Source organism: Typopeltis vanoorti, chromosome 7 (assembly GCF_054136105.1).
Source record: "Typopeltis vanoorti isolate ZY-2024b chromosome 7, IOZ_Tvanoo_1.0, whole genome shotgun sequence".
Classification (NCBI taxonomy): Eukaryota; Metazoa; Arthropoda; class Arachnida; order Uropygi; family Thelyphonidae; genus Typopeltis; species Typopeltis vanoorti.
The window spans coordinates 30,208,484-30,221,646 of NC_143555.1; the positions used below are offsets into that span (position 1 = coordinate 30,208,484).

Consider the following 13,163-nt stretch of genomic DNA (forward strand, 5'->3'; position numbering starts at 1 on the left):
CTTTATGCAGTGGAACTATTTTCCCCTCTTTCCACCCCCTTGGGACTAACTCAGACCCGAGACTCAAAATAAACAAAATGGTCAAAGGTACTGACAATTCCTTAACTGCTTCTTGTACGACACGAGCTGGTATACCATCCAATCCCACAGATGAATTGACATTGAGGTTTTGTAATAGACTGAATATTTACCTCCACTTCATTCACCACAATTCCCGTATAAGCTGTTTGTTCTTCCATTTCTGCAATGTCACCACAAAAATGATATACTCTTGCAAAGTGCTCACTCATAATTCTACTATATCAACTGATTCAGTTACCTCCCTACCATCGGCATTCTTTAAAATCAATCTGCAGTATACATTTTTTCTTTTACTTGCAACATATCGAAAAAAACTGTTTGGGATTCTCTTTAGCCTGCATGGCTAATGTTCTTTCATAATTTACTTTTGCTTTTCTTACCGCACGTGTTACCCTTCTGGCCTGGGCTTTATACTGTTCATGTGCCTGCAGGTCACCTTTCTCCTTAAATTCTCTCCACAGTTGTTTCTTTTTTTTTCAGCTCGAGCTTAATGGTGTTATTCATCCGTTTAACCCCTATACAGTCAGCCATTGCCTCCTGCAAAAACTTCTTAACCGCCTCCCATGCAATATCAATATCCAGCCTTGCAATTTTACATGCCATGGTACTGAACCAATCAAACTCCTAAGCTTGTCATACTTACCAGCCCGATAATTCCGCATGTACCCATTTTGTATAATTGTAAATTCCACACCTTTAGCAACCTCTCATGTCAAGACCCTATGATCACGCTCACCAATTAGTGGCAATGTAGTCATATTCGTTACAGCCAAATCCTCAGATGCAATTACTAGGTCAAGCATTCTCTGACCCTTAGTATTTTCCATTACATACTGTCACAGATAGTTATCCCTTAATAACTGCATAAAACCCAATTCCTTCCTCCCATGTCCTCAAATGGACATGGGAGGAAGGAATTGGGTTTTATCCAATCAATGCTCCCTCCATTCAATGCTACCATAGTTGAAATCTCCCATAATAATTATCCTCCTTCCACTCATTTCTTCTATTTGCTTGTGTATACTATCTCCACCATCTTTTCCATCACTTGGTCTATAGCAGCACCCAATTGTATATTTTGTTCTGCTAACCTCAATCTCACACCAAATGGCCTTAAATGTGTTCTTTTCTCTATCCTACAATTTAACTTCTATTCTCCTTGGCTGCAGCTCATCAGCTATCATCAACAATACTCCTCCTCCCATTTTATTCTCCCTGTCATTCCTGAACACACTATACCCATCACATTCAATCCCACTAGCTATATCATCTTCAGTCTGCCATTTCACTAATACCAATAACCTGTGGTCTGGAAGTGCCAACCAAGGCCAAAAATTCTTCCTTCTTGTTCCTAATACTCCTAGCATTAGTGTTCATGAATTTAAGACCCCCCATTAGCCCCAACCCCACCTTGATGCCTTATATTAACTATCCCACTCTGATTTGTTGTCCTTATTCGCTCAGATATATTATACTCATTCATACACTCAACTGCCTCCCTAAGGTCTCCCCTCCCCTTAATAAATCTAGTTTCCCTGATTCTGCACATCCACTTCATTCAACAACACTTTTTCAAGTCTCCTTACACCGAATCCATTCAAATGCAAACCATCCATCTTATATAGATCCTTTTGCCCATTGAACTCACTCCACATGTCCATAAATTCCACACCACTTATCCTGCATAACCCACGCATAAAGCCGTTTGCAATTATGGCCCTCCTTCTAAACTCTTCACTGCCATACCGTGGCAAAAGACTAATCATCCTAACTCTCTCGCTCTTTTCCTTTGCTACCTCAAACAATTCATTCAGGTCCTCTATCATTTCCATTTTATCTCCTTTCAAATCATTCGTACCTGCCACTACTATCATTTCTTTCACCCTTTGCTTTTGCTCTCTAATAGACTCACGTCCTTAATTGTCGCACCAGGTTGGTACGATTTTGTTAAATTCTCTACTATCACACCTCATACTAACGAATCTCCATACAGCACTCGCTCCTTCATTTTTTTTACGTTCACAATCATACTCTTATTTTTCCTATCATACTTTTTATTATTGGCTGGTAATCTCGGTAGAAATTTGTGCATACGCTCTAGCTGCCGATTTTCTCTATATATTGCTCTGCTCAACAACGCAATCTCACTCATTGCATCTATCTCATCTTTTTTATTATCTGTTAAACCATTAATTTGCTCTGTATTAATACCTTCATTCACACTTTCTACATTCACGCCCTCACAGTTCTCTGGTACAACCTCACAATTTCTTATCATATCACTATTTTCTATATTCTGAAATCTGACAAAAATATCACACTCACGACCTGAAATACACTTTAATTCCTCATTTTCCTTACATTTTCTACACACATTCACTCCATTGTCATCATCTAACCATACTCCAACCACTCTCTGCAAAAGCGTATAATTCACAGATAGTACATTGAATAATCTCCTTTATATTACAGTTATTGAACAAAGATGGCGAACCATTATTACTAGCCGCCATTTTCCTTCTTACTGGAGCCATGTGCATGCTTCTATCGTATTTTATCAAATTAATAATTGAAACACCAAAAACACACAAACAGAAACACTAAGATGCGAAAAGCAAACAAAACTACGTAATATTCAAGCAAAATTGTCAGTGATAACTTAAAATAACACTTATCTTATCAGGAGCTCTCAACAAACACTACAGACCAAGTCCCTCTAACGGCAGTCCCCATTGGGTTTGGGTCTCCACGATGAGTCTTAGAACTCCATGGAGGTGCCTATGCAGTAATAATATTAAAGCAGAAGAGTGGTAAATAAAATAATGCATGTGTAAAACAAATAACAATTAAAGTAGTTCTTTATTTTCAAGATTAATACATCACAACCATATCTTAATCATATCTTCTTAAGCTTACTTGTTGAAGTTGAAGGGCTCATATTATAGAAGGTTAAAGGCTGCTTTTTCAAGAATCTTTCAATGCAAACCTGGCTTGTAGTTTCAACTTAGGATTACAGATATTCTTTTTAGCATTTAAGGACATTTTCGATCTTCATTTTTTCCCCTTGTCATGGAGTCATGTTCTTTGAAGAGAGGCATGTCTTAACTTAAACACTTGAGACATGACTTTCATTCGAGAGTTTTCAGAGACTCAACTTCCATAAGACTTCAGTCAGATTCCTTACTGGTGCTTTTCCACAGCCAGATCTTCACTACCCAGGGTGCAGAAGTTATTTACAGATAAAGAAAATACCACATAGACCACTAAGGCAATAGAGAAACAAGTGGAAACTGTAAATTAAAGATGCCAAGAAATTATATTCTTGGTGTAATCCTTTATCCAAATATAAGCAAACAAAGTTTGTGTCTAATGACCTGGTTGGCTGAGTGGTTAACGTATCCAGTCTCCAGCCAAAAGGCTGGGGGGGTTCGAATTCCGCCGTGGGCATGGATGTTCGTGATTGTCGGTGAAAATACTAGTCGTTGTGGTGGGCGGTAGATGGTGTTAGTGTGGTTGTAGTTCATTAGTTGGTGATTGATTGGTGGAGATAGAGTTGTAGAGCAGGTGCCCTCCTTCAATGAGTCTTTGGACTCCCTGGATGTGTCATGTATTAATAGTAATGTTAACTGGGCAGCTCATATATAGAGGCTAATGATTACACATCAGTTGCCTTGGTTTAATTTATAGCATAACCAAGTGGAAAAACTTGCAACAAGTGGACACTGAGCCAGTGAGTATGGCAATTGGATGTGCATTTGCAGAAGTTTCAACTATCTTGGATAGGAAGCAGCAATAGTCCTTATGTACCAAAATGAGATCGCTTATATGTGGAAAGATGGATAATGAAAGTGCATATAATGAGAGTTACTGTGTGTGTGTGCATGTGTGTGTGTGTGTGTGCGTGCATGCATGCGTGTGTGTGTGTGTATTCTAATGTAATGATACATTTTAAAGAATAAATTTTAAATGACTTTAAACCGAGATAAAATATTAAATTTGAATGATAATGATATAACTAGCTTCAGCCTTCTTCAGGTATCCACTAAAGGTAGAACACAGTAATAAAAAATTGAAGTTACAAAAAACTGAGAATTACAGGCAAAAAATGCAATACATAATTGACACAAAAACATTGTATTTTTCAAGTCGTTCTATCTAACGTGCTATTGTTTGTTGCATGCGTGCTTGCAGGTTCTAGTTATGTTGATGACATTTTCATTATATTGAGTCACAGACGCACATCTCTCATGGATTTTCTTCAACATCTTAACAACCAGCATCCTAATATAAAATTCACTGCCAAACTGGAATGAAATAACTGCCTTCCTTTCCTGGATGTAATTCTTACATGATGCTCTGATAGATTTAAAATCTCCATATACCGAAAACCAACTCATACCAACAGATATCTGCACTGTCAATCTCATCACTTTCCACCACAAAAGCTTGGAACTATTTCTACCTTAGGACACAGAGCATGATCTCTTTTAAATGAACCAGATGAACTCCAAAAAGAAATTGAACAACTTTCTTTAAACAAAATGGATATTCTGAAAAAACAATTAAGAAATTTCTTCTGGATCCTCCTATTGCAGTGTGCTACGGAAACTACTGATTTTAAAAGTAGCACCTCAATACCTTACATTAGTTCAGTCTCCAATAAATTGGCTAAAGTCTTTAAAAAATACAACATCAGGACATTTTTCACTACACTCCCTAAAGTTCGTTCTCTTATAAGCCATTCAAAGCCTATCCAGGTGTTTACAAGTTATGGCGCAACTATAATATTCCTTATTTTGGACAGACTAACAAATTTGTTGAACTGTATATTGAGGAGCATAAGAGAGACATCTCCTATAAAAGATCACATGCATCTGCACTATCCAGTCATGTTCTTTTCTCTAATAACCCTCATGACGATCTACAGAGTCACTCAGTTTGCTGGGATAAATCCGAAAACATTTTTCGCAGAGTCCAGAGAAATCCTCCTTAATCCTGAACATTTGAATAGCAATTTGAGTTATAACATCCCTGATAGCCATACTGCAGTTGTTCAATACTGGCGCTCACGAGAACCTGCAAGCACGCATATAACCAATAGCACATTAAATAGAACGACTTGAAAAATACAATGTTTTTGTGTCAATTATGTATTGCATTTTTTGCCTGTGATTCTCAGTTTTTTGTAACTTCAATTTTTTATTACTGTGTTCTACCTTTAGTGGATACCTGAAGAAGGCTGTAAAAGGCTGAAACTAGTTGTATCATTAAAATTTAATATTTTATCTCGGTTTAAAGTCATTTAAAATTTATTCCTTAAAAAAAAAAAAAAAATATATATATATATATATATATATATATATATATATATATATTGTGTGTGTATTTATCACTAACATTTCTGGTCTCACTGTCAGTTTAAACAATGTGCACCATTTACATCCAAGCCTAATCTACTATACTAATTGAACTTCAAGCAGCCTCAACTTCTACTGTCCACATCAACTTTCTGTTCATGTCATCTGAGAATTACAAAACTGTGAATCTCTTCTTTACAATCTACCGTGGTTTAAGTTCAAAATTTCTTTGGCACTTTCAGTTACACTTGTTTGCTGTCTGTGTTGTTCCCAGTTTAGATAACCCACTGTCCTTTTTCACCATCTGTCTGAGAAGCCTGATCATCTACAGCTCAATACCCAAACTCTGAGATTGTCTTTCTTAGGGACTTGAATGTTCATAACTCAGAATAACTTCCCTTCTCTAATCAAAGTGAAAGTGACACTGAGATATTTGCTGTCAGTAATAATCTTTCACAAATTGTCCACCTGCCCACCAGAATACCTGATAATTTACCCCCCCCTCTCCAAATGGCAAGCAATCAGGTATTTTCATGGATACTGTTCAGCTGAACTAGCCAAAACCATTCCTCCACTTTCTTCAAACCCATAAACATAAGAGCAGATGCTGGTCGACATACATTCCTCCAGCTCCAAACACACCAAGTGCTCTTTCTTCTTGATTACTGTGCACATATGGCACTGATATGCTGTAGGATTTGCATCCTCATGTGTGGGATTTATATAAGTTGTTTAGCGAGTAGAAAGCATTGCTGAATGGTACTGTGAGTGTGAATGTATTTACACATTCACGCTTAACACAATACTAATTAGGTACAACACAGACTAGCAATTAAATGTGTCCTCTTGCAATCACAGATAAGCATATGATAATAACAGTTTGTTCTAATTCATCTTATAGGAATCATTCTATTATATTTCACCTATCATGAAGTGGAGGCTTTTAGTTGAGCATATATGTATTTGTTATAATGATATGCAAATTTATTTGCAAACAGCAAAAACTGTCATTTCAATATATATTTAAAAGAGAATACTTTTATATATGTAAGCAATAGATTGATTAGATATAGTAATTTTCTGAACATGGTCTGCTATAATTTAATGAGAAATCCAATACTTGGATATTTTAATTGCTATTGTCCTTTTATAGGAGCCATCAGTGTATGTTGCAAGTTTACTTATTCATAAAACTGCAAAGAGTGATGAAGGCCCATATTACTGCTTTGCTGAAAATCAATATGGAACAGCTACACTACGTATTGAATTGAAACTGGGAAAAAAACTTAGTCAGAATACATCAGGTAATTAAAACAAAAATTATTTATCCATTTCACCAAAAAGAGCTAACATGATTGTTTTAATACCTCTCAACATCCTATTTGAACATTGTTAGTGTATGATTTATGGATTGTAAACATTTCATTAGTATTATTATTACTAGACTTGACTATTTTTGAAAATGCTTATTGTGGTAGATCTACTCTAGTGCCTCCCCCCCCCCCGACAAGACAACTAGTGTTTAAGCATAGAAAAAACCCTACTTCTGCCACCTGAGATTAATTAAAAAGTGTATAAAAATTCATCTCCGTCTATAACAAGATTTGCATGGAAGTTTTCCTTACCAAATGTCCTGTAATAACATAAAATCAATATATCATTATTAATCATTGTGGGGAACCCAAACTATCAACACAGTATTTATCACACCTCTTCCTGAAACCATTAACAGACAAAGCACTCACAGCTGAGTCTGGCAACTTCTATTTATTCATCACAGTCTACAAGCAAAAAAAATCTAGTCCTCGCATCCTTGCTAACCACACTCTTACGCAACTTCCAGGGATGAACAAATACATATAGCCTCTTATTCTACCCCTCTAGCCAAGTGCTGAAACATATCCTCTGTATCAGTCCTATAAAATCCTTTAAGTAACTTAAGTTTCTTTAAGTAACTTAACCCCCCCCCCCCTTTTGCCTATCGCCCAGGTTTTGCAATCTACAAATCCTCAATCTATCCTCATAGGAAGCATTCCACAGACTACTCACCATCTGGGTAACTTGCCTCTGGATCCTCTCGATCACTTCCTCATTCTCAAGAAATCCCTGACCAGACCTGTACACAGTAATCCAGATGTGGTTATATCAATGCTTCATAAAGGGGAATGATAACTCTGCTTGTTAGTTAGTTCTTCAATAACTAAGTAATCTGTGAGCTATCTTGGCTATTTAGAAGTAGGCCCTGTAAACTTCAACTCTATCTTCTACTACTACCCAGTGGTGTAGCTAGAGCTTTTGCTGCCTGATACATACCAAAAATACTACAAAACGTCAAAACGACGTTTAGGGAAATAGATTAAAATGCTATGTTTATTTTCGAAGTAAAACTTTAATTTCAACATTCTAAAATGTTATTTTTTGTGCTTTTCTGTTAGCAAAATCATCGATGACATTGGCAAAGTCTATTTCATAGTAATGTAGGTAATTCTTAATCAATTTTTTTAGAAATCCTCTCACAAACTAGCAACACTTACAGCAATTGTGAGGAAAATTCGCAGTAGCATTACAATATTTGGAACTGAGTTCTTGAGACTGTATTTTAGAATTAACTGCACAAGTTCAATAAGGTTCAAAGTGCCACCCAAGGTGGACCCCCCCAGCTACGCATCTGCTACTATCACCTCCAAATCCCTGGCTTCATCAATTTCCTGGATTACAGTTTTCTCAGTGTAGGACACAGCTTGTAATCTTTGCATCCTAGAATGCATAACTTTACACTTTTCCACTTTAAATTAACATCCATTATGTTTAGCCCATATTTTCAGCCTGTTTTGCCATATTGTCATATAAAGTCACTGTGTGAAGAGGCTCTTGAGGGAAAATGGATGGATAGCAAATGATGTGAGAAAATGATTATACACATCAACAAGTAAGTAAAACAAAAGGCAGATTATGGATTTTATGGAAGGACTGTGTGTGTGTGTGTGTGTGTGTGTTTGTGTGTGTGAAAGAGAGAGAGAGATTGGGACATGACAGAATAATTACATTTATTCTGTACACAAAATTACCAGAGAAATATCATATATCATGTTAGAAGAGACGTGTGGCATAAAGAATGTCTCATTTGAGAGTAGTAGGAGTAATAGATGGCCAAGTTGTTACTGTCACTATTTGGAAATGCAGTACAAAGCAACTAAGGTATAAGACTAGCATACAACAATACCTCACATAACACAGTTTTAAACAGAGTTTCATTATAATATGATTTATAATTAGTGTAAAATGCATTACAATACATTTATTGTAATTCATCAGAAAGACAATATTGATTACATTTTACAATTAATAGTTATTCATTGTATTGTAGTAGCTGTGTGCTGCAGAATTAAGGCAGAACATATTTCTAAGCATTACATTCTCAAACATTCTACATTTCCAAGCATTACATTGGATTCTTGAATTTTCTGGTTCATTTTTATTGCATCGAATATCTAGCCACAGTATACAGTAGATGATTATGAATGATTCAAAACAGGTGGTCTTCTACATGTTTTGAATCTAACATCATATATAATTTAATTCTTTACTGATAATCTCATATACCTGGTCTCGCAAATCAGGATTGCCTAGTCACTTTCCATGATATGGAAAATGATTAGGCAATCACTTTCTCACAGAATTTCCAAAATGGAAATTCTGTGAGAGAAAGGCTGAATAAGGCAGTAATTTTTTTTTCATAGCAGAGGCTGAGCAAATGGGAATGCAAGCAGGGCACATAAAGTTTAAGGTGCTACGGAATGACCATTCCGATTTTTTATTTTATTTTTCTGACATTCCCAACTATCTAAATCTTTGTAAATAGAAGGGCTCAAAAAGCTCACTAAACTGAAACTATGCTCCTAGAAAACAAACATGTACTTTTTCAAACCACTTTAAGGTCTCTATGTGGGACAGTGTTTTCATACACCAAACAAGGCATAGGCAGAAGGAGAGAATATGTTTAATGGATGTATTGCATTGATATCACCAAGGAATTCAAACCCACAGCCTGCCCTTTGGAAAGCAAAGATTCTGTACTCTATCCATCCAACCAAGTTAGCAATGCTTATTCCACCAGCAATGACACTTCTACTAGCAATTTCATCTGTAAAAGTTGGAAACCTATAACACATTAGTACTATGAGCTCTTACACTCCATCTCAACTTCTGATGAACAAGGTACTGGGCCTTATGCTTGATGTCAATCAAGAGAAAAGCAATAATGTAATGCTATCCATACACTGAGGATAGTATTTCAGAATTTGCCACTCTCTCTCCCCCCCCCAGCTTATAATAATATGCTGTTTGTCAAGTTCAAAGATATTTGGTGAACATCATCATTTTGTAACACTACAGAAAGATTATTATTATTATTACCATGGGAAACTCCAAGGAGTCGATAGACTCATCGAGGGAGGCCCTACCATCATGTCAAGAACAACTATTTGACATTCACACAGTATCTATCATACCTTGCCTTGAACTCATTCACAGTCATGGCACCCACAACAGACTCTGGCAGCTTATTCCACTCATTCACCACTCTCCAAGTAAAAAACCTATCTCTAACACCCTTGCTAACCACACTCTTGCCCAGCTTCCATGTATGACCCCTAGTCCTCCCACCACCAGTCTTATTCACAAAAATATCTTCTGAATTAATCTTATAGAAACCCTTCAGTAATTTGAATGTCTCAATCATATCACCCCTTTTCAGCCTATCAACCAATTTCTGCAACCCACAAATCTTCCACCTGTTCTCATAAGGTTCATTCCATAGTCCTGCTATCATCTTGGTCACTTGTCTATAAGATAAGTAATTTTTTTTTAAATAATGTGTAAAACATTTATAGTTCCGTAAACTATACATTGTTGGTATGATGACCAAGACATCTTTGTTGGGTCAGCTAAATTTGCATGATTTTGTCCAGTGTAAAAGTTGTGAGATGTATTCTTCAAAAGTTGAATGATTTGTGAAAGGAGAGTGAAAGTGGTGAGCAATTGATGCTCTGTAATAAATGTGTGTAATAAATGTTTTGAGAGTGAGTGCAGAGAGAGAGAGAGAGAGAGAGAGAGAGAGAGAGAACAAATTATGTGATAGGATAGAAGACCTGAATAAAGAAATAGCTCGCTTGCATGTAGTCCTTCACTGGAGACAAAGCACAACACCGAAAGGCTACAGTAACAACAGATTAGTCAAACTGAGAACAAGAAAAAGGCAGCGATACAAAACCAAAAAAGAAAATTATAAGACTAAATGAGAGCAATAGCATAAGCAGAGAATTTTTTTACAGCGATTCTATGATAAAGGGAGTACTTCATGAATAAATCTACAAGATCTTGTTTCCTAGTGAAAAATTAAATTATTGATAATACTGAGTTAATAAGTGTTAACTCATGCTGTCAGAATATAGAAAGGGAATGTTAAAGAAGTGATTGTTTTGGCTAGAACCAATGATCTAAGAGGTAAGAAGTATTGTATGAGGGAGGATGTGAAAGAGTTTTTGGAAGAAGTGAAAAACAAGAGCAAATAGGTGAAGTTCATGAATCTCCTGCCGAACTATGATAAAGGAAATCTGAAAAAGGAGGAAAAGTGATAGTTGTTGGAAGTTTTTTCACTTGGTTATACTATAAATAAAAGATACCAAGAAATTATATACAAGCAGCCCTCGGTTTACGCCACAGTTCCATTCCCGAAAAAACGGACGTAAAACGAACCCAATTTTAATGGGAGGTATGAAGTTATGTTCTGTGCAGTCAAAAAATATGCACATGAAGTTTAACATTATTATATTTAAAGCTTTGATAATACATACATATATATTTGTTAAAATAAAATTATTAATAACAAAATTATATACAAAAAATATGAAACTTCAAAAAGATATTACATATTTCTATAAATAATATAAATAATAAAGTAGCACGTAAAAACCACAGTGAAATCTTTAATTAGTAAAAAGACAGATATTTCATACTAAAAATAATAGTGCATATTCAGTGTCTGTAACAGTAATAGGAATGGAATACAGGCAAACGTTCGGTGGATCACCTATTAAAATACAATTGTTATCACATGCTAGGAAATAATAGAAATAACAAATTTAATCTATTAAGATAAATGGTTTTTTACATAAGATAAAAGTCTCCCAGATCTTTGAGAGAGACATACAGTCATTTCTATTTAACACGTTCAATGCCATGCTACTTCGGCATAGTCTGTTCCCGTACGCCGAGCAATTTCACTTCTTCAAGGTCAGTACGGTAATCTCGTTGCCGGCGGTAAGCATCCTATGAGTATACTCGTAGTTGACTTGTGCAGAGCATATACCTTCTATGAGAATACACAGTTTTGATGCTAGCTCCACAAGCCAAGCATTTTCACTTCTTCAAGGTCAGTACAGTAATCTCATTGCTGGTGGTAAGCGTCATACGAGTATACTCGTAGCTGGCTTGTGGGGCTGGTTTACCAACTACGAGTATACTCATAGTTGGCAGCGAATGTGTTAAATTCGGTCTGTGTAAGATAGTTTCACAACTTTCTTTGAATAAGCATTCATATTTAAATCTGCATCTATGGAGGAGAACTTCTTTATCCCACTGGACACTATGAGTAGAGTCATACTCATAAGGACCAGTCTCTTCAACATTAAAAATGATATCAGGAGGATAACTTCCTTGTTCTACATAGTCTTGAAATTCTTTAGGAAAAGCAGTCGCTGCCACAACATCTGCACTTGCTGCCTCACCGCATAATTTGACACTGTGGCACTTCGAGACTTAAATCTCATGAACCAACCTTTGCTTCCTAAAAATGTTTCTTTGCCTCCATCTGTCTTTTTAAGATCTTCAAAAATTGTTTTTGGTTTCTTAGTTAAAAAAGCCTACGTCAGAGGAATGTTTTTCTGATTCAAGTCATCCACCCATAATGATAATAAGTTTTCCTTTTTTTTCATGAAGTTTATTTACCCCTGCTATAATGTACATGTTTTGCATTTAGTACTGCCATAGGTTGTTGTGCAGACTGTTTTATTCTATCTGCATTTTTCATAATTGTAGTAACAGTTGATGGAGGTAAGTTCATACTTCTACAGATATCAGCACGTATCTGCCCATCTTCAAATCACCTCCATCTTCTTTTCAAGCGTGATTGATTTCCTTGCCTTCTTAACACCAAGTTCTGCTTATTTTTCTGCACTTCTGTTATCAGACATGTATTATAAATTTAGTTTAATCCTTTATCCAAGTGTGAGCAAACACAGTTTGCACCTGAAAGTATCTTCAGGACTGGGGTAAGGTGGTACAACACCGGGGCACTCCTTGCAAAGGTGGAGCAAGATACCAACACTCCTATCTCAGTATCTCCCATAATGCAAAACACATCTCCTTGCGGTATGTCTAATGTTATGCATCCCAGTCCTGAAGATACTTTCAGGTGCAAACTTTGTTTGCTCACACTTGGATAAAGGATTAAACTAAATTTATTATACTCTAACCAAGTGAAAAATAAACTTTCAACATCTTTCTCTAAATCCAGAGTAATTTATTAAAAAAGGGTGGCACACCACTTGGCAACTCCTACTTGCTAATGCTTCTGCCTGGTATCTCCACTCGGGCCTGGCTCCCACTGAAGAGACCTCAATAAAGGTCGAAACTAGTCTGTGTTGTGGCCCTTCCCTTAATGCA

General features: G+C 36.2%; 1 protein-coding gene across 1 annotated transcript in view; it reads left to right on the plus strand.

Moving 5' to 3' along the window:
- The window catches only part of LOC150104547 (Ig-like and fibronectin type-III domain-containing protein 1), a 548,674-nt gene that overhangs the window by 398,174 nt on the left and 137,337 nt on the right, over positions 1 to 13,163 (plus strand). Inside the window, exon 21 of the mRNA XM_090395576.1 lies at positions 6,592 to 6,742. Within this exon, the coding sequence (XP_090251702.1) occupies positions 6,592 to 6,742 (151 nt within the window). The remainder of the gene's footprint in view (positions 1 to 6,591; positions 6,743 to 13,163) is intronic.